The sequence below is a fragment of the Anolis sagrei genome, chromosome 6, assembly GCF_037176765.1.
Source record: "Anolis sagrei isolate rAnoSag1 chromosome 6, rAnoSag1.mat, whole genome shotgun sequence".
In the NCBI taxonomy this organism is placed as follows: domain Eukaryota; kingdom Metazoa; phylum Chordata; class Lepidosauria; order Squamata; family Dactyloidae; genus Anolis; species Anolis sagrei.
Genome location: NC_090026.1, coordinates 20,371,990 through 20,395,187, shown reverse-complemented (window position 1 = coordinate 20,395,187; position 23,198 = coordinate 20,371,990). Strand labels below are relative to the sequence as shown.

Here is a 23,198-nt window from a genome sequence, read left to right as displayed (position 1 = left end):
TGTGTAAGTTCGCTGTGTTAGGAAGCTCCATGGGAGCAAGGCTGTTTATCTGCATGAGAAAGAAGCCCAGTGTGGAAGCAAAGAAGGAAGTATAAAGAACTTTGTTTGTGTTATAGAAACCTTATTCTTGTAAATAGTGTAACCATATTATTTTACTACAAAGAAAATCCTCCTATGGAAGAGATAACATGGGTCTGTGTTTTTGTTCTTTTGATCACTTTGGGCTACTGGTGCTGGGTTACGCTACTGCTAATAAGTTACTCTGCTATACATTTATGAGGAGGGTCTTTTGTTAATAAGTCCACTTGCTCAACATGTCCCTCAGCCTCAGAAGCTAGGAAATTGTAGAACTCTTCTGAACAAAACTTTGTGAAGAAAACCCTGTGATAGCTTTTCCTTAAGTCAGATACATCTTGAAGGTACACAACATCAAAAACATAAAGAGAATTACTCTATTTAGAGAACCTCCCTTAGTGCACAGATAAGACAAGGACCACACAAGGCCTAATTTTGAGTTCACCAATTTGGAAGACAAGGTAAAGAGGAATGCCATCCTAAGAGCCCCACCTGTCTGCAGTCCAAGTGGTACAAACTGGTTTGCCACCCGAGGAAGAAGCAACGAGCGACGCTAGCTGCCTATGGGGAGGCACGTGGCTCCTTAAGATGGAAGGGGGTTGGAATGGTGATGAGGTTGCTGGCTTTCTTTTCCCAGCCCAACCCCATTCCTGGCACCCTGTGTGGCTGCTTGCTGAATGGGGAATGCTTGTGGTTGTGCAATACATAGCAACGGGTAGGTCCCCGTAGGGATGTGGCAATGTGTGGAGTTTGGCAACAAGGCTGATACTTTTCTTTGGAAACTGTTTCAGCCACTTGGTAGCTCCCAGTTCCGTCCCAACTAGCCAACCCAACACTTGCTTGGCATTTCCAGCACTCACTCCTCTAAATCCCCCATGTCACTTCATGGTGCTCTCAACCTCTTGGTGTCCGCCCCACTATAGGAGTTGTACCCATGTCCCTGAAAATGGTGAATCAAACATTTCTCCCCACTTTGCCCGTCCTGTTCCAGTTGGCAGCTTCAACCCGCGTTGGGAACCGCCCTACGAAGCAGGCCGAGACCCGCTTTAACAGGGTCTGGGCCGCTCTGTCAGGAATTAGAAGAATTTGCTCCATAAACACAGCTCACCACAACACTCATGTTGCAAAATCACAGGCATTTTCCCCAACACCACAAACAAACTGCTTGGATTTTCTGTCTTCCCAAAAAACTTGGGTTTTCGTCTTTGCCTTCAACAATAGGCAGGCCCCTTCCACACCGCTGAATAAAATCCCACATTATCTGCTTTGAACTGGAATATATGACAGTATGAACTTAGATAACCCAGTTCAAAACAGATATTGTGGGATTTTCTGCTTTAATATTCTGAGTTTTATGGCTGTGTGGAAGAGCCCTCGGACTGTTATTCCCAAATCAGGACAAATGGAGAAAATGCAGGGAGCACACAACTCCCTTGCTGCAACAGTCTGCTAGTCTCTTTCCGAGGTCCTTCAACACTGCCCTATATTCCAGGATCTGATCCCAGATTATCTGACAGTAGAGACTCATATAATCCAGTTTAAAGTAGGTAATCTGGGCTCAGAACCTATCATATAGGGTAGTGTGAAAGGGGCCTGAGCATAGCTCAAAGTGCTGGTTATGTCCATGTTAATTCAAGGGCCATATTGTTTCCATATTGGCCTATTCATTGTTTATATCCTCTGCAGAAGCCCTTCTCTATGCCCCACTACCTTAACAAGTACATTTAATGGGAATATGGGGAAAGGACCTTTTAGTGGGGGACCCTGACTCTGGAACCTATTTACTTCCTTAGGTTGGTTGGTTGTTTGGGTGATGGCTTGTTATTTGGGAAGGAAAAGATCTTTAATAATGTACAGCATTATCTGTTGTTATTTGTTTTCAGTTGTCATTATTGCTATGTTCAGCAAAGGACAAGAGGTATCCTCTCACCTCTGCAGAAGTCTACCGTGTACCATGCAGCTGTGGACAAGTCTACATAGGGACCACCAAACGCAGCATTGCTCAAACACGAATCAAGGAACGTGAAAGGCACTGCAGACTAATTCAACCTGAGAAATCAGGCATAGTAGAGCACCTGATGAACCAACCTGGATACAGCATGTTATTTGAGAACACAGAAATGCTAGACCACTCTAACAACCATCATGTCAGACTACAAAGAGAAGCCATTGAAATCCACAAGCATGTGGACAATTTCAACAGAAAGGAGGAAACCATGAAAATCAACAAAATCTGGCTATCACCATTAAAAAAACCCTCTAAAATCAGGGCAGTAACTAAAGAATACTCAGAAAACAGAGGAATTCCAGATGTGAAACAATCAGGACCAGCTAACACCTCCCAACAAACAATTTCCCCAGGAAGGAAGCAGCAACGCTTTGAAGCTGCAAGGTCATTCAATGCAAATCAAGGTGGCCAATTGCAACATCCACACCTGCCTCAAGCAGACAAGAGTTCTTTCTCCCACCCTGGATATTCCACAGATACATAAACCATCTTTGCCTAGTTTCCAACACTCACAACCTCTAAGAATGCCTGCCATAGATGCAGGCAAAATGTCAGGAGAGAATGCTTCAGGAACATGGCCATACAGCCTGGAAAACTCACAGCAATCTAGTGATTCTAACCATGAAAACCTTCAACAACGTATTATTGAAATTGTTTGTAATTATATTGTTAATTTTTAATTTTACATGATATGAATTCTAAAGCTGCATTTGTTTCCACCTTTGTAAACTGCCCTGAGTCTCAGATTGGGGAAAAGATGGGATATTAAGAGAGAAACAGCAGTAATTATGACAACAACAAAACATATGCTCGGCACCTACACTGTGGTCCTTCCTCAAAAGCTGGGAGATGATGGTAAAATGATAAACCATGTTGGCCTCCCACATCTGGATTCCTCTCTATCTGGAGCAGGTTTAAAAACTGCAAATATTTGCAAGATCCATATCATAACAAAAGAAAGTCCAGTGGTAATGCCACCCGCTAACAATTAGAAGCAACAACCACCTCAAAACCACACAATGTGCTTCAGTTCACTTGAAGTCAGTTCAACTCATTCCAATGCCAAACTGCTTTGGATAGCTTTATATATAGAAAAAGCAGCATATAAATATTTAAATTATTAACACTTTAAATTTGAATGCAAATGACAGATTTCAGATAATAAATGACTCCAAGGTGGTAAAGGAGATGTCTTTGTTTGGAGGGATGCCAGCGAGTCCTTACTGTGCGGCAGTGAAAAGCCCATATTAATTTAACTCACCTTAATTTAATTCATCTTAATTAACTCATCTTAATTTGTGATTGAATCTGCAAACAAAAGCATGGTGTTAATTGCTCGAGAAAGCAAACACAAACATTCCACGAGGCAGGAAGCGACTGATATATTTTATTTACAGAATTCGGAATACAACAAGCAGCTTTGCCATTGAACACATTGCACTTCCATCATGTACCCTACCCTCCACCCCAAAATAAGCATCTAGGCATCTCAGGAAGTTCTGGAAAAAAATCAAGTCATTTGCAAGTTTTCATTAATGGTAATGTGATCTCTGTGATCATGAGTTTACTTGTCTAGCAGCATTTACATGTTAAGAACAGAAGAGCTGTGCCTGATCGACTAAAGGCCGATCTCATTCAACGCAGGCTTTCTGCAGTAAGTCAACGTAGTTTCTCCTACACTGACCAACCCAAAGTCCCTGGGAAACAAACAAATAAACAAACAAGACATGTGGGCAAATTGCTCTCCTATTTCCATTGCCTAGTAACTGGTTTGCCCTAGGTAATTTTCAAGTGTAAGCAAACAGTATTTTGGCAAACCAATCACTGAAAAATAAAAGGTAGAAGGTAGAGGTGAATAAAAGAGTTACCTTACAAACCAGAACTTTACTTACAACATTATTTTCATAAAGTTGCATTACATAGAATTAACACAAATTAACTTTTTTAGCCAGACAATTAACTCTTACAAAAAGTATGCGAAAGGAGGCCCTGAATGGGCATCAATGCTTTGCAGTGTGTGCAGTCACTATCTGGACCTCAAAGATGTTCCAGGAATTCCTATATCATTCTACACTGTAGAAAGCATGTGATTTGCTCATCTTTAACTACCACGACTCACTGTTATGGAAACATGGGGATTGTAGTCACTCTGCTGTCAGGGGCCCTTCCACACAGCCCTATATCCCAGAATTTCAAGGCAGAAAATCCCACATTATCTGAGTGTAGACTCAGATAACCCAGTTCAAAGAAGATATTGTGGGATTTTCTGCCTTGATATTCTGGGATATAGGGCTGTGTGGAATGGGCCATAAGCCCCTTCTATCAAAACAGAGAATCAACGCTATCTGATCTGAATTGGATAATGAATCTATGCTGCCAAATAATACAATTCAAAGCAGATAACCTGGATGTTATATGGTGGTGTAGAAGGAGCCAACGAGTGCTGGTGCCTAATATCAAAGGACAAACTACATGAACCATAGCAGTCAAAGTGGTGCCAACTTGCATTCACTCTACAACATAGAATTGCTGTCCCTAAGGACAGCGAAACCATGTTCGTCAAATCACCTTGGTGTCACCATACATTAAAAATGACTTCAATATACAGAAAAACCAACAAGATGTCATAAATAACTGGTTGCAAAAAAATTGTGGTGCATCTGATGAGCCAACCTGGACACAGCATATTATTCGAGAACACAGAAATGCTGGACCACACCAACAACCACCATGTCAGACTACACAGAGAAGCCATTGAAATCCACAAGCATGTGGGGAATTTCAACAGAAAGGAGGAAACCATGAAAATGAACAAAATCTGGCTACCAGTATTAAAAAAACTCTAAAATTAGAACAGCACAACAACAGAGAGGAAACAAACAAGGACATCTAATCACCTCTCAACAAAAGATTGCTCCAGGCACTGCCAGGCAATCAAATGCTAATCAAGGTGGTCAGTTGACACATTGACACCTAGCTCCAGCAGACAAGAGTCCTTTGTGTCACCCTGGTCATTCCACAGATATATAAACCCTTTTTCCTAGTTCCAACAGACCCCACTACCTCTGAGGATGCTTGCCATAGATGCAGGCGAAACGTCAGGAGAAATGCCTCTAGAACATGGCCATATAGCCCGAAAAAACCTACAACAACCCAGTGATTCTGGCCATGAAAGCCTTCGACAATACATTAAAATTATGGTCCCTTCAACATGGACATACATTTCAGATTATCAAATCAATCCACATTATCTGATTTGGCTTTGCCTTGCCTTTTGCCTTGCCTTGCGCCTTGCCTTATTGTTGTTATTATTATTATTATTATTATTATTATTATTATTATTCAGGGGCAGTTCAAATTAATCATCTGTGTTCTAGTTTTTCAGTTGTTTTTAACATTCTTTCTCTCCTCCTCCTTCTACTCCCCCATCCCCTTTACCCCCAGCTGATTTCTATTGCTGCAAACTGAGTTGCAGTGCAAAATGTAGTTTCACTCAGTTGAGTCTGCAGGAAGAATCTTGCCTTTCCCCAGTAGGCTTAGGCAAAAGTAAATTGCTGCAGCCTTTCCTCAATTATCAATTTTCCCCATTAATAACTTGATCACACTCTAATATTGCTTGCCCATACATGTCCCAGTTTTCATATGTGAAATCTGGTAGAGTTTGCTTTCATGGGGTGTTGGAATGATATCTTCAGAGGGGTTCTTGCCCTTGCCTTCCTGAGGCTGAGAGAGTGTGACTTGTCTAAGGTCGCCCAGTAGGCTTCATTTTCATCTTGGATTTGCAATTGGGAGAGAAAAGACTCGATCTGGTTGTCATTTGGTGGATTCCTACTTGAAGAAAAAATCTCAGACTTAAGCTACTCGAGAAGAGAAACACAATGTTAAAACTGTGCTGCGTCTTTACAAAATCTTAATATGACCCAATGTGAACTTAACAATAAATATGCTTAAAGCAAATATTTTCTTACACCAGATTTCTTTTGGAACAACAGTCTTGAGTGATTTGGCCACCCTTTCTCAAAAAACATCCATCTTAAGGCACTGATGAAGCGTAAACAAACAGAGGAAATATGCTGGCAAATTTGTGCTTCAAACTAAACATCAGGAAGGTCAACTTGAAATGGTTTAAGCATGATGATAGCCACCATTGTCATGTGTTTTTCAACCACTTGCCAAGTTGTGTGAAAATTGTTGGCATAAGATCCACCTGGTTACATGTCTACCCCAAAACTTTATTCCACCGCAATGGAAACACAATGTGACACACTTCAAGATGCCTGATCAAACTTGGAAGCAATCACAATTTCATGACTCCTTGAAAGCAGCTGATTCAAGTTCAGTTCATTTCCCCCAATAAAGCATTCACCCAGAGATGAAAGAGCCAAACTATTAAAATTTGGCAGTGTTTTTATGTATGTAAGTGAGGGAAAGTAAGGACAGAACTTTGAGAAATACTTGGGTATGTTGTCTACATTTGCTTCCAGTGGAGAGACTGCCATCTTGTGATCAGAGGAGACTGAGTTAAAAACACCTCGTATTGCAATGGCAGGGAATATTTGATCCTCCTGAAACTGTTGAAAATCTTCTAGCAAGTTATAAGGCATTTTGGAAGGCCCCACTTTCGTTCCAAATTGACAACATGGGAAAAAAAAGGTGTTTGTTGAAAAGCAGCCTTTCATATTGATAGAGACAGTATTTTGTGAACTGGCTTCTTCCATTTTATCCCACGTTACCCTAAAATAGAAGGGACAGAGAGTTTCATCTATGATGACGATCATACCATCACAGCTCAAGCAGGGAGCTTTGTAATGGTTGAACAGAAGCCCTTGACAACATGGAAAAAAGGTTTCGTTGTTTGTTTGTTGAAAAGCAGCTTTTCATACTGATAGAGACAGTATTTTCTGGACTGGCTTCTTCCATTTTATCCCATGTTACCCTAAAATAGAAGGGATCGTCTATGATGACGATCATGCCATCACCACTCAAGCAGGGAGCTTGGTAATGGTTGAACAGAAGCTCTCTGAAGCTTTAGGTACTTTTACTGCCTATTACAGGGAAAACCATCTAAAACACAGACATGTGCTTTTCATCTTAACAGACAAGCATCGAGAGCAGTACTTGATAGCCCACACAAATGAAACATATTGAATAAGTTACTATATGGTAAGTGTGCAAATCCTATTGATTCAAGAGTCCAATCAATGTGGGAGTAGAAATTCAATCTAAATCATTACATATCCACAGGGACATCCAAGTTACATCTTGTGTCTGCTTGCCTTTTCAGCTCCTTTAAAAAAATGTTAGTGCCTCACTCTTCCTGTCACTTTTTCTTTAAACTTATATTGATTGCGTCAAACAGAATTCAAAGTGCATAACTGGTTTGCACTCCATTAACAGCTGGGGGAAAGAGAAGAAGAGGCAGAATTTTGTACTTCCCAGTAGGATCAGGCAAAAGCAAACAGCTGCAGCTTGTGTGTTTTTCCTCATTAATAAGATATACCATATTAACCACATAGTAATGTAGCTTGGCCATATGTGTCTCTCTTCTCATCTGTGAAATGAAGCAGGCTATGTCACTATTCCTGAGATATTTTGTGCCAAGTTCTCACCTACTCCCTAAAGCAGGCATGAGCAAACTTCGGCTCTCCAGCCAGTAGGCTGTTAGGAATTGTGGGAGTTGAAGTCCAAAACACCTGGAGCTAAAGTTTGCCCATGCCTGCTCTAAAGCCTCTGTTTATTCTTAACAAAGTAAAGACAGCAGGATAAATCTGAGGAAGAAAACATTCCTAGCTTAAAATGTGGTGAAGAGTCAGAGATTTGACTACAAGTCTTTATCTATGAGGCAATGTGCAAAATAATTACAAGAGGGCGGGGGGTGATCATTTTAATGCAGATTGCTGACCAAGAAATGCATGCCACTCAAAAAATATGTGCAGCAATATCTAAAACTGGGAAACTGGATAATAAAAAGTTCAGTTTCTCATTTTCCTACCTACACATGAGAAACCTAAATAAACACCATTCTTTTAACAAGAGAAGATAAATAAGTGCAATATGAATATTCTGCATTATGAGGAAGAGTAGGGCGGCACTATTTTCAGCTTTTTCCAAGTGTGCAAGGAAAAGAGTCCACGAACCAGATGATTGCTTCTTGACAGCTATTTCAACAAGGGAGATTGTTACTTGGAGAGATTTTTTTTGCAACTGATCAGAAATATAAATTATGCATTCAACAAAAGCCGCTTAGCTCAAGTACATGTTTCTGTATAAGGTGCGTGGAAGGAAGCTTGAATGTGATGCCTGAGACTGAAATCCAGTAGTCCAACATTTCTTCAGTAGAGGGCACTCCCATATCAAAGATTGCTATTCACTCACTCCCTCCAGTTTCCTTTTCTGTTTCTTCATGACTGCTTCCAGCTCTGATACTTTACCGGAATCCTGGAAGAAAATGATACGCATTAGGAACAGATGCTGTTCTGCCTTGAAGCATTTACCAATCCCCCTCCCATCTCACTTTGCTTTTTCACATCTATGACGCATGTGATGCTTTCTAAAATCAGCAACTTTCTGGATTAACTCCATCCTCCTGCTCACAGTCTCTGTATTTTAACTCCAGGCTGATCTCAGAAGACCAGAAGATCTCAGAATTTGTTCCTTTTTCTTTCCAACTTTATTTTGGTTATCTATTTTGGATATTTTGGATATGGTGTGTTCATGTCAGAATATTTTCTGTCAACTCCTAATATGATCAGACTCCGATACCAGATTCCCCAGGACAGGCTATTTGAACCCCATATAACTGATTAGCTGATTCCTAATCCACCTAAAACAGTGGTTCTCAACATGTGGGCCATGGCCCAGAAATGGGCCACAAAATCGAAAATCCGGTCTGCAAACCTCCTTCCTCTTTATTTATTTTATTTTATTTCCACTCCTTTCCATAGAGCTTACCATCCCAGCCCCTTTTGGTACTAATTTTGGAGAGTGGTTCTTGGTCAAAGTGGTTCCTGGTTCCTTAGGCAGCACATATACTAAAATTGGAATGATATACTAAAAGTGGTCCACCTTCAAGTGGGCCCTGGTCAAAAAAAGGTTGGGAACCACTGATCTAAAATGCAGACACGTGCTTTTCACCTTAATAATAGACAAGCATCTCGAGTCATTCTGTACCGTGCTCTGACTTGTAAGAAGCACTGCTTGACTATCTAGCAAAAAGTGGTTACTCGAAATAATATCATATGAAAGCTGACTGGAACAACCTGGGGATCACAACCAGATATATTGAAGACATCTGCCCTTGCACTTTGCTACTCTGATTTTCAGATATGCATGCCCAGTGTGGAATACATCTCACCACATTATGGCTCTTAATGAGACATACCTCATTATCACAGGATGTCTATGCCCTACACCTCTGGATAAATTATACTGTTTAGCCGGTATTGAACCACCTGACATCTATCAGGAAGTAGCAGCTAGCAATGAAAGGACCAAGGCAGTGACATCTCCAGGCAATTCTCTGTTCAGATACCAGCCAGCATGCCAATGCCTTAAATCAAGAAATAACTTCCTAAGATCTACAGAGATACTCGTAGAAACACCTCAGCAAGCAAGAGTCCAAAAGTGGCAGGCTAAAACCTGAAACCTCAACTTGTGGCTAATATCAGATGAGAAACTCTCCCCTGGGCATACAAAAATCTGTCCGACTTGGAAGGCGCTGAACAGACTGCAATCTGACACCAGAGATGCAGAGCTCATCTTAAGTAATGGGGCTACAAAGTGGAGTCCACGACGTGTAAATGTGGAGGAGAGCAAACTACAGATCACTTACTACAATGCAGTCTGAGCCCTGTCACATGCACAATTGAGGACTTTCTTATAGCAACACCAGCTTCTGATAAAAGGAAATCTAGTACAATGCCAAGTTTTTAACTTTGTTTGTGTTTTTTAATGCAATATAATTGTATCCTCAATTTGCTTCTGACACGATAAATAAATACCCCATATAACATTGGGAAGAACAGGAACAAAATCTGGGCGTTTTCCATCCATCTGGATGCACCCTGTGCTAAAGCCTCTCAGGGCCCTTCCACACAGCCCCATATCCCAGAATAGCAAGGCAGAAAATCCCACATTATCTTAGTGTGGACCAGGCATGTAGCCAGGGGGGGGGCTCGGGGGGCTTCAGCCCCCCCCCGAAATTTTCATGGTGGTTCGCGAAAAGGCCTTACTGGTGCATTATTTAAACTGTTATGTTTATTCCTATCATGATCTGATCACCATGCTCAATATATCCCATATGCATGGGGGTATTGGGGTAATGATACAAAAGGTTTGCTAGGCTAGACCCTCTTTCACTCAGACTCAGCCCCCCCCGAAACTCAGCCCCCCCTCCGAAACCCCCCCGAAAATTTTTTAGCCCCCCCCGAAACGAAATCCTGGCTACGGGCCTGGTGTGGACTTAGATAACTCAGCTCAAAGCAGATATTGTAGGATTTTCTGCCTTGATATTCTGGGATATAGGGCTGTGTGGAAGGGCCCTCAGATGTTCCTCTCAAAGAGATTTCCACCAACACCCTTCCAAATAAGTAGGCCATCCACTGGGGGTCATGAGAATAAGATGCCAGCAAAAGTGGAAAAACTGCAAATAAAAAACCCACAATTTTTAAATCTCCAGTCTCTTTGAAACTTCCACATTATCTGCTTTGAACTGGATTTTTTTTTTGTCGTGTCAGGAGTGACTTGAGAAACTGCAAATTGCTTCTGATGTGAGAGAATTGGCTGTCTGCAAGGACGTTGCCCAGTGGATGCCCGGATGTTTTGATGTTTTATCATCCTTGTGGGAGGCTTCTCTCATGTCCCCGCATGATGAGCTGGAGCTGATAGAGGGATTCGAACTTGCGACATGTTGGTCTTCAGTCCTGCCGGCACAGGGGTTTAACCCACTGCACCACCGGGGGCTCCGTTTTGAACTGGATTATATGAGTCTACACTGTGTGGCAAGTTCAAAGCAGATAATCCGAATTTTATGTGGCAGTGTAGAAGGAGCCTCAGAGAACATCTCTATGAATCTCTAGGTCCTCCAGTGTGATTCAGTGGTCAGTGTTGACCTTATAATTGCACTGGAGGACCTACAAATGTCTAGACAAGTGTTCTTGCTAGGAATCTCTATGTCCCCGAGTGTCTATGGAAAACTCTTAGGAAAGATTTGTACCTCCAAGAGAGCTCTCTGGACGGTAACCTGGCTGTACACCCGAGCGCCTTCCTCTGGGCTGACCGCTTTGAACTCATCCTTCTGCAGGGAGAAGAGCTGAGCGCCACTCAGAACTCCAAAGGCTTTCACGGTGCTGCAGTATCAGAGGATAGATACAGAAGTCATGGAAAGAAGTCATATTTCTCTGATTTACACCCATCAAACTCTAAATACCACACAGTTATGAAATTGAGTTATGTCACACTGAAAGAGGGATGGAAGATTAGTTCTGAAGAATGCAGTTAGAATCTACTATACGCAAACAGCAACTGAACAAATAGTTTGGCATCTCCTATACTCCATAGATTGTCTTTGGCAATGAGTCAGTAGGATAGTCTTTGCAAAGCATTTTATCATTGAGGAAATCCTTGAAATAATGGGTTGTTGTGGGTTTTCCGGGTTGTATGGCCATGTTCTAGAAGCATTCTCTCCTGACGTTTCACCTGCATCTATGGCAGGCATCCTCAGAGGTTGTGAGGTCTCACAACCTCTGAGGATGCCTGCCATAGATGCAGGCGAAATGTCAGGAGAGAATGCTTCTAGAACATGGCCATACAGCTCAAAAAACCTACAACAACCCAGTGACTCTGGCCATGAAAGCCTTTGATAATATCTTCAAATAATGTTCTGCTCATAAGAAATCCCTACAATAAATAATTAGATATATAGCTCTAAAATGCATTTCTGGCCCTAGGTGCTTGGAGATCTGCTACTGGATCTCTTTGGGAGCCCGATGGTTTCAGGGAAACATGATTGAGAAATCCTGTAGTAGGGAGTCACTTTATTGTTCATTCATTCAGCCGCTTCCAACTCTTCGTGACCTCATGAGCCAGCCCTCAGCAGAGCTCCCTGTCGACCGTCACCACCCCCAGCTCCTTCAAGGTCAAGTCAGTCACTTCTGAACATTATTTCAAGGTATTGTCAAAGGCTTTCATGGCCAGAGTCACTGGGTTGTTGTGGGGTTTTTGAGCTGTATGGCCATGTTCTAGAAGCATTCTCTCCTGACGTTTCGCCTGCATCTATGGCAGGCATCCTCAGAGGTTGTGAGGTCTCACAACCTCTGAGGATGCCTGCCATAGATGCAGGTGAAACGTCAGGAGAGAATGCTTCTAGAACATGGCCATACAACCCGGAAAACCTACAACAACCCATTATTTCAAGGATTTCCTCAAGGATAAAATGCTTTGCAAAGACTATCCTACTGACTCATTTTGTCACAACAACAATAATTGAGAATCTTAATCAGGACAAGATTCTATACAAGAGTCTATACAAGATTATTGTCCTGCATAAATAGGAGTCTAGTGTCGAAGTCATGCTACACTTCTATTCTGCCTTGGTCAGGCCACACCCTGAATACTGTGTCTAATTCTGGGCACCACAATTGAAGGGAGATGTTGACAAGCTGGAATGTTTCTAGAGGAGGGCGACCGACTCAAATGATCAAAGGTGTGGAGAACAAGCCCTATGAGGAGCGGCTTAAAGAGCTGGGTATGTTTAGCTTGCAGAAGAGAAGGCTGAGAGGAGACATGATAAGGGTTATGTATAAATATATGAGAGGAAGTCATAGGGAGGAGAGAGCTGGCTTGTTTTCTGCTGCCCTGGAGACTAGGAAATAGAACAATGGCTTCAAACTACAGGAAAGGAGATTCCACTTGAACATTAGGATAAACTTCCTAACTGTGAGAGCTGTTGAGCAATGGAACTCTCTGCCCCAGAGTGTGGTGGAGGCTCCTTCTTTGGAGGCTTTTAAACAGAGGCTGGATGGCCATCTGTCAGGGGTGCTTTGAATGTGATTTTCCTGCTTCTTGGCAGGGGGGTTGGACTGGGTGGCTCACGAGGTCTCTTCCAGCTCTATGATTTTATGATTCTAAGTCAGCTCTCCCAAGCCTCCAATATACATCCATGGAACACTGGAGCTGATTGTTCTGAAAGTGGATTAATTGCTTTCACACATCAGTGCTAAGTGGCCACTGTAAAGATCTGAAAGCCATGCATCACCTCACACAGGCTGAAAATTTAGAGTGAAGGTCATGATTTGCCGCATACTGGGTTCTATTCCATTCTATCCAACTCTCACAATTGTTTAAATATGCTTGATAACATGCTGCATCAAATTAACATGGCTAAGTCTTTCAGATTTAACTAGCATTACTCGGGATGTCAAACCCCTACTGAAAAATTAAGCAACGACACTGCATGAGAAGCCATGTGTTATTGAACAGGCCAGGAAATCAACGGCTGCTTCACATGGTGGCCAGTTGGGGAAATGGCTAATAAAATGGTCAGATGCTTGCCAACTAAGGAAAATGCGTGGGAAAAATTGGCTTATGCCGTTGTTATGGCAGGCCCACACCCAACATGAAATTTTAATGCACTAAGGCCAGTCAATAACAAAGGCAAGAGGCAGTTTTGGCCTGTGTTAAGGAGTATATGTGTGTGTGTATGTATGTGCATATATATATATCTTATATCTTATATCTATCTTATATCTATCTTATATCTATCTTATATCTATATAAATAAAATGTAATGTTAGTTTGTGGGATTAACATAACTCAAAAACCATTTGACGAATTGACACCAAATTTGGACACAATACACCTATCAGGCCAACGAGTGACCATCACTCATAAAAACACTGAAAAACATAGCGGAAGGGACTTTAAAAGGCCAAAAAAGCAAAAAGACGCTACAGTGCAAAAATGACTCCCCCTGGCAAACAACGCACAAGATAGCATATCCACACCCTCTTCCAGACTACAGATCCCAGCATCCCCTAGACCAGGCCCTTTAGGGAGGGGAGGATGATCCAAATGCACTGCTTCCAAGATGCAAGCTTTCTTCTCTTCGGATTTATTTTGAGAGCATCCCAATCCTTGCATATTTCCAATTTCCTATTCCTGGACTGCACCTCCCAGAAATCCATCAGATAGATAAGGTAGATAGATTAGACAGAGATCAATAGGTAGGTAGATAGATGGATCAGGAGGACTGCTGGGAGTTGCAGTCCAAGAATAGGTAGAGAAGGAAGAAAAGGGAGAAAGAGGAAAGAAAAGGGGGGTGAGGGAAAAGGAAGAGAAGGAAGGAAGGAAGGAGAGAAGGAAACAAGGAAAGGGAAGGAAGGAAGGCAAGAAAGAGGGAAGAAAGGAGAGAAAGAGGTAAGGAAAGTTGGCCACAGCAATGCGTGGCAGGTACAAGTAATATATATATGTGTGTGTTTGTGTATAGGCTTTTTGCTAACTACAACCCCACTATATATTTTTATATTAAAAAGACCAACTCACAATGGGTTGAACCCCTTGGCCTCTAGCCATGTCTGGACTTCAGCAGTATTTGAATCATATCTTAAAGGCACATTGGTATCAGGAGCACGCTGGATTTGAAGATTCTTGCGGGCAGTTGAGCCATTGGCCAACCTCAGGGCCAGCTCCTCATTGACGGTGTTGAAGCGCTCTGTCGGGGCAGGAAGTGATGTTATGCATGGTCCCATTGAGTTGTAAACATTTGCATGAATAGACAGAAGAATGAACTTTGCTTCCCGCAGTACAATACAAGTATCTATTGTAGTCGTTCAAAAGGTCATATTCTTTCAAGGAATTCCTGTAGTATGCTAATATAAGGGCAGCTATAAACTACCATATATACTTGAGTATAAACAGAGTTTTTCAGCCCCTTTTTAGACTGAAAAAGCCCCCTGTGGCTTATACTCAAGTCAAAGTTATTATTTTACTCTATTATCATTATTTTTATTTACTAATTTACTTTATTTATTATTATTATTATTATTACATTTATTATTTTACTCTATTTTATTATATTTATTATTTAACTCTATTATTATTGTTGTTGTTATTATTATTACATTTATTTTGTTTTACTCTGTCATTATTTTATTACTTTTATTATTTTACTCCATTTATTATTATTGTTACATTCATTATTTTATTCTATTTTTATTATCAGTACATTTATTATTTTACTCTATTTTATTATATATATATATTATTTAACTCTTTTATTATTGTTATTATTACACTTACCTTGTTTTACATTATCATTATTATTTTATTACTTTTATTATTTTACTCTATTTTTATTCTCATTACATTTCTTATTTTACTCTATTTTATGATTATATATTATTTAACTCTTTTATTATTGTTATTATTACATTTACTTTGTTTTACTCTATCATTATTATTTTATTACTTTTATTATTTTACTCTATTTTAATTATTATATTTATTATTTTACTCTATTATTATTATTATTTTTACATTACTTTATTATCATTACATTCATTATTTTACTCTATTACTATTACATTCATTATTTTACTCTATTATTACTTTTACTATTACATTTGCATTATTTTACTCTATTATTATTATTTTACTCTATTATTACTGTTACTACATTTCCATTATTTTACTCTTATTATTATTATTATTATTATTATTATTATTTTACTCTATTATTACTGTTACTGCTACATTTCCATTATTTTACTCTATTATTATTATTATTATTATTATTATTATTATTATTATTTTACTCTATTATTACTGTTACTATTACATTTGCATTATTTTACTCTATTATGATTATTATTTTACTCTATTATTACTGTTACTACTACATTTCCATTATTTTACTCTATTTATTATTGTTATTACTACATTTATTATTTTACTCTATTATTATTGGAAGGATATGTAAGCACATTTACGTTGAAGAATGTTAGAATAATATTTAATCAGAGTTGGACAGTTATCTTAAATTACAGTTTTATGTAAAAATTGGAAAAAAAACATTTAACCTACTGATGCCTCAATTAATTTAATTTTATTGGTATCTATTTTTATTTTGGAATTCACCAGTAGCTGCTGCATTTCCCACCCGCGACTTATACTCGAGTCAATACGTTTTCCCAGTTTTTTGTCATAAAATTAGGTGCCTCGGCTTATATTTGGGTCAGCTTATACTTGAGTATATACAGTATATTCTTTTACTGCTTTGTCAGGCCAACACAGTGTAATGGTTAAGTGTTGGACTGAGACTCTGGGAAGCCAGAGTTTGAATCTTCACTAAGCTATGGAAACCGGCAGGATGACCTTGCATAGGACACACTCTCTCAGCTTCAGAGAAAGGCAAGGGCATTCCTTCTCTGAACAAACCTTTCCAAGAAAGCCCTGTAATAAGTTCACCTTAAGGTCACCATTTGCCGGAAATGACTTGAAGGCACACAACAATGGCTTTTCATGGCCAACTAGTCTTAACTGTTTCAAGTATCTAATGTAAAGTGCTTTGTTCTAGAGGCAGGATTTGGGACTCCCCAAGGTAGTAGAGAGTTTTATTGCAGAGGCGTGAACAGCAACAAGACCTCTCCCCATTTCAATAGTTTATACTCAGAATGGGCCAGAAGCCAAAAGATTATTCTTGCAGTGCTATAAGGAGCAACTAAGACATCCTCTGCTCTGTGCCAAGATTTCGCTGATATCACTAGGACGAATTTGTTGGAACAAGGCTGGGGGTTCTCCATGTCTTCTACAAGGGAAGAGGGTCTTACCTCGATCACTCAGGTCCATGTTAAGTGCCTCTGTGCTGGCCCAGCTCCTGCCATTGGAGTACACACCTTTGGTCTTTGGTGGCGGTTGGGGTGGAACTTTCTAAGTAAAGATAAATAAGCAAAATGGGTTGCTGTGAGTTTTCCGGGCTGTACGGTCATGTTCCAGAAGCATTCTCTACTGAAACTGTTCCAAGACACAAGAAGATTAGAAAAACCAAGGACCAGGAAGGCACATCTACTGTGCTCCCTGACTTTCCTTCTACGCTCCAGAGAAATGGACACTCTCACACAATTTCTGCAGCCAAAAGGACTTTCAAAAACACCACAAGCTCACCATATTTACGACCATCTAGAATGCAAGGAGACGATGCTTCTGGAACATGGCTATACAGCCCAGAAAACTCATAGCGACCCAGTGATTCCAGGCAAGAAAGCCTTCAACAATACAATAAACAAATTGTATAGCTTGCCTCCTAAAAAAAAATCTTGTAGGGCAGGATATGGAACAAAGTACACTATCGGTACCACCTGCATTGACTTTCCAAGATGGCAGGCTTTTAACTTTGAAGCCCCTCAATGGTTTGGTTTGTACAGAACTTCTTAGGTAATTACTTTGTGTATGTGTACATTTGAATGTACAGCCTATATGGGTGATAATAAATGCCTGATTTTCAAAGCATTCTCTTTCACCTTTAATCTTCTTGAGTTTGAAAATAATAATAATAATAATAATAATAATAATAACTGCAAAGACTCTGGCACAAGCCAGTAAAGGTGGTTCCAGTGGTGATCGGCACACTGGGTGAAGTGCCTAAAGACCTTGGCCTGCACTTAAACACAATTGGCGCTGACAAAATTACCATCTGCCAGCTACAAAAGGCCACCTTACTGGGATCTGCAAGCATTATTCGCCGATACATCACACAGTCCTAGACACTTGGGAAGTGTCTGATGTGTGATCCAATACAACAGCCAGCAGAGTGCCCTTGTTTGCTGTGGACTAATCTTGTTGTGTTTCAAATAATAATAATAATAATAATAATAATAATAATAATAATAATAATAATAATAATAAACGGCACACTGGGTGCCGTTCCAAAAGATCTCAGCCAGCATTTGGAAACAATAAACATTGACAAAATCACAATCTGTCAACTGCAAAAGGCCACCTTAGTTGGATCTGCGCACATCATTCGAAAATACATCACACAGTCCTAGACGCTTGGGAAGTGTTCGACTTGTGATTTTGTGATACATAGATCTCATTTGCTGTGACATACTGTGTTTTTGTGTCAGTAAAATAATAATAAATAAATAATAATAATAATAATAATAATAATAATAAGGTAAAGGTTTCCCCTGACATTAAGACTGGTTGTGTCCAACTCTAGGGGATGGTGCTCATCTCAATTTCTAAGCCAATGAGCCGCCATTGTCCGTAGACACCTCCTAGGTCATGTGGCCAGCATACAACCCAGTTAACTTCCCGCATAAGCAGTACCTCTTGATCTACTCACATTTGAATGTTTTCTAACCACTAGGTTGGCAAAAACTGGGCCTAACAGTGGGAGCTCATTCTGCTCCCCAGATTCAAACCGCCAGCCTTTTGGTCAGCAAGTTCACCAGCTCAGCGGTTTAACCCACTGTGCTATCAGGTGGCCCAATAATATAATAAAACACTTTATTTCTAGGCTGCCCTCTCTCCCCGGAAGGACTCAAGGTAAACATTCAATGCCTTGAAATGGGTACAAACACATCAAAATAATACCGAATAATGGATTGTAACAGCAGAAAACTTACAACAAAGGAATTAAGCATCAAAATGAAATAAAAGTGTCCCAATCCTCCTTCTCTCCATACGCTAAAGTGCTTAAGTACATATTTAGAAGATTCTTAAAGGAGAGGAGGGTGGGAGCCATTGTTATTTCTTTAGGAAGGGAGCTCCAGAAACAGGAAGGTCCCCTCTCTCGTTCCCACCAAACGAGCTTGTGACAGGGGTGGGACTGAGAGGAGGGCCTCCTCTGTAGACTGCAGTGCACGTGATGCTCTATACAGGGAGATATGATTAGACAAATATCCTGAACCCAAGGCGATTAAAGGCGATTAAAAGAAATGGCATCTGTTCCATTCCTTAAGACTCCATGAGCTTGGGTCATGAGAATAGAAGATAGAGAATAGAAGAGCCACTCTTCTAGATTAGGTCACACAGCAATAACTACCTAGTCCAGTGCCCTGTTCCCAACAGTGGCCAGAGATATTCTGTTGAAATCTTGCATACAGGGCAGGAAGGCAACCATCACACTTCATTGCCTATTTCTAGGATTTGGTATTCAGAGGGATATGGAACCCCTGCAATTGAGTGCTGTAACAATTGCTCACCTTGCTTACCACAGGACTAGTCCCATTGACCTGGGCAGTTCTCTTGTGGTTCTGGACATCAGACTCTTCTCCAGTCGAAACTGGGCTAAGAATATTATAAGGAACATAGCCAACTTGTCCGTAACGGTTCTGAACTTTCCACCATTTCTTGCTGTCGTCCATGACCTACCAGCGAAGGAAAAACAATAGCCCATCAGTTAAACAGAAATGAAGTTTTACCCCAGTGTTTCTCAACCTTCCCAATACCATGAGCCCTTAACACAGTTCATCATGATGTGGTGACCCCCAACCATAACATTATTTTCGTAGCTACATCATAACTGTAATTTTGCTACTGTTGTGAATCGTAATGTAAATATCTGATATGCAGGATGTATTTTCATTCACTGGACCAAATGGCACAAACACCCAATATGCCCAAATTTGAATACTGGTGGGGTTTGGCAGGAGGGGTGTGTGTGATTGATTTTATCATTTGGAAATTGTAGTTGCTGGGATTTATAGTTAACCTACAATCAAAGAGCATTCTGAGCTTCACCAGTGATGGAACTGAACCAGACTTGGCACATAGAACTCCCATGACTAACAGAAAATACTAGAAGGGTATTTTTGGAGTTGTAGTTCGCCTACATCCAGAGAGTACTGTGGACTCAAACAATGATGGATATGGACCAAACTTGGCACAAATACTCAATATGCCCAAATGTGAACACTGGTGGAGTTTGAGGAAAATAGACCTTGACATTTGGGAGTTGTAGCTGCTGGGATTTGTAGTTCACCTAAATCAAAGAGCATTCTGATCCCCACCAACGATTTATTTATTTATCATGTCAGGGGCAACCAGACAATTGCATTACATTTCTAACCGATGAAGGTGAAAAATAAGAGAGAAACTGGGGTATTTTAAAGAAAACTAAGAGTCACTGTCAAACTGGGACAGTTTGAAGTGTATGTGATTCTCAGATGCAGTCAGCTTCTCTGAGACAATATCCAGCAGCATCTATACTACGCATGGGTAAACTCTGGCCCTCCAGATGTTTTGGACTCCATCTCCCACCATTCCTAACAGCCTCAGGCCCTTTCCTTTTCCCTCTCTGCTGCTTAGCAATTGTGGGAGTTGAAATCCAACACACCTGGAGGGGCCAAGTTTGCCCATGCCTGATGTATACCAATGAGCCCCCCACTCCATGTATAGGTTCTGTAGGACACTAACTCACCTCTAATAAGTCTTCTTGAAGCACTGAAAGTTCATTGTTGTTTCTGGCTGTGAAGTTATGGGTGCAAATTGCCAGCTTCTTGTCTGGATGTCTGTGTCTGTGAAGAAAGAAGGAAGAGAAAGTATACTGAATTATAAGTGAGGCAACATAGGAGTTCTTCGACAAAACATAGTCTTCGACAAAAAAGCCTTTGACAAAACATAGGAGTTGTGTGTCCTCTAGAACTGTGGTCCCCAGTCTTTTATTTTCCAGGTGTTTGGAATTTCAGCCCCAATAATTCCCAGATGTTGGCCAAGCTGGGCTACTGGGAATTGAAGCCCCAAGCCCCTGGAAGACCAAAGGCTGAGAATTATTGTCCTAGACCAGGCATGGGCAAACTTGGGTCCTCCAAGTGTTTTGGACTTCAACTCCCACAATTCCTAACAGCTTCAGGCCCCTTCCTTTCCCCCCTCAGCTGCTTAAGCTTGCCCATGCCTGGTCTAGATGGTGAAAATTACATCTAGAGATCCATCACACCAAGATTCAGCTTTGAGATGCAAGAGTTACTACGCATAAGGATATATCTGCATCGGTAAACTTGCTCCATTGAGATTTAATTTCACTTTTCTACTTCACCATCCTACTATTTGAGATGTGCATGCTTGAGACCTTCATATAGACTTATACTCTTTGTTTGATTTAATCTACGGCTACAGTGTTGAGCTAATATAAATCAGTGAATTAAATCCACCTTGATTGACAAACAAGATTTTCCTGAATAATTGAGTTGTTAAAATGGTTACACATGAATTTTAAGCAAAGTGTCTTGTAAAAACTGTAGATGCCAAATACCAACATAAAGCTAAGTGCATCAACGAATACTGGCAATTCCAAGCTAAATGGAAAATCAACCTAGGATTTCTTTAATTTCTCAACATGGGAGTCAGGACCCCTGGGGTGGTTGCATGGGAGTGTCATAAGAATGAACTACAAATCCCAGCAACTACACTCCCAAATGACAAAATCAATCCAACCCCACCAGTATTCTCATTGGGGCATATTGGGTATTTGTGCCAAATTTGGCCCAGTGAAGGAAAATTCATCCTGCATATCAGATATTTAAACTGCGATTCAAAGCAATAGCAAAATGACAGTTATGAAATGGCAACGCAAATAATGTTATGGTTGGGGTTAATCACATGAGGAACTATATTAAGGGGCCATGGCGTTAGGAAGGTTGAGAACCACTCAATGAATTAGATTATAGTCCCTGTTTAATAAACTTAGACCTTTAGCTGATAAATCACCGAAAGCAAGTTGGACTGAAAATGGTGCTTTACTCATTTGATTTCTTCCACAATATTTTAGTTTGGTTATGTTAGTACAACAGGAAATGAAAAGGAAATGATTAAACACAACCTAATGAAGTGTGATAGATTTTATTTATTCAGTTGCAAACATCGTGCAGTTCCTTCAATATCTTAGAAAGACTGGGGTTTGGCAAGATGCTGAAATTTTCATCGTGCCGGAAATTGAAGCCTGACTAAAAAGTCAAACGGTGAGTCAATTAAAAATATTTCAATGTATTTCAATAGATGATAGACCTCATTTTAAATCAGTTTCATTTAAGAAATGCTGAATTTACAAAATTCTTCATTAATATATACATTACATAGACCACAGTTGGGGTGCAATTTCCTGGTTTAAAAACATCGTGGGGGAAAGATTGTGAAGAAGCCGTGCTTTTAGCATACAACAGCAATTCTGATTATCAAGGTAAAAAGGTAAAGTTTTCTCCTGACATTAAATCTGACTAGACTTAATGGTGGTGATCTCCATTTCTAAGTTGAAGAGCTGGCGTTGTCCATAGACACCTCCAAGGTCATGTGGCCAGCATGACTGCATGGAGCACCGTTACCTTCCTATAGAGGCAGTACCTGTTGATCTACTCACATTTGCATGTTTTCGAACTGCTAGGTTGGCAGAAGCTGGGGCCAACAGCGGGAGCTCACCCTGCTCCCCGGATTAGAACCACCAAATTTTTGTTAAACAAGTTGAGCAGCTCAGTGGTTTAACCCGCTGTGCCACCATGGGGCTCTGATTAGCAAACCATCCAGTTAAATGGAGAAAATAATGACAATTCCTGGTTGCACAAATTTTGTACAGGAAATAGAAAATGTGATACTGAAGGAAGAGCATAATAATGTCCGGAAAGAAAAAAAAATGTAAGATCCACACAGTTACCCCTTTTATTCAGAGAACCTCTCCTTTTATGTTCCTTTTCCTAGCTGGAGTTTCAGAAAAGGGACCCACATTTTTCCAAGGGTTCAGAGAAGGACAGGAGAAACAAAGAAGGAAAAGAAGGAAAGTCATCCCGTCCCCCCACCCAGTCCTACCTTAGCTGGCTGCCTAGTGTCCCCCTCTCGGCTTTCTTCTCGGCGCCATCATTAAACCGCTGTCCTCTTCTTTTCATCCTGTTATCTCTCCTTTCTGTTCCCATCACCACAGCAGCTGACCTGCACCACTTGCTCCCTGCATCTGGGGACATTCCCAGTCCTGTCTGGTTCCCTTTCTGCCCTCTAAATCCCATCCGAAAATCTAACATTCCTGCTGCAACCCATCAATTGTATGAATCCTAGTCCCTGGCCTCTTCTCTGCACTTTTTTAATCCTAACAATCTCCACTTTTAAGATAATCCAAACTCTATCGCTCTGA

At 40.6% G+C, this 23,198-nt stretch overlaps 1 protein-coding gene across 2 annotated transcripts in view; it reads right to left on the bottom strand.

Moving 5' to 3' along the window:
• Window positions 1-7,725: 7,725 nt before the first annotated feature.
• The window catches only part of EPS8L1 (EPS8 signaling adaptor L1), a 55,035-nt gene continuing 39,562 nt past the window's right edge, over window positions 7,726-23,198 (bottom strand). For both annotated transcript variants that reach the window (XM_060780440.2, XM_067469880.1), the window contains exons 16-21: window positions 20,505-20,601; window positions 19,288-19,452; window positions 16,909-17,008; window positions 14,624-14,792; window positions 11,298-11,430; window positions 7,726-8,521 (exon numbers count right to left, since the gene is read on the bottom strand). In XM_060780440.2, coding sequence (XP_060636423.2) covers window positions 8,447-8,521; window positions 11,298-11,430; window positions 14,624-14,792; window positions 16,909-17,008; window positions 19,288-19,452; window positions 20,505-20,601 — 739 coding nt within the window. In that variant the 3' untranslated portion in view covers window positions 7,726-8,446. The remainder of the gene's footprint in view (window positions 8,522-11,297; window positions 11,431-14,623; window positions 14,793-16,908; window positions 17,009-19,287; window positions 19,453-20,504; window positions 20,602-23,198) is intronic.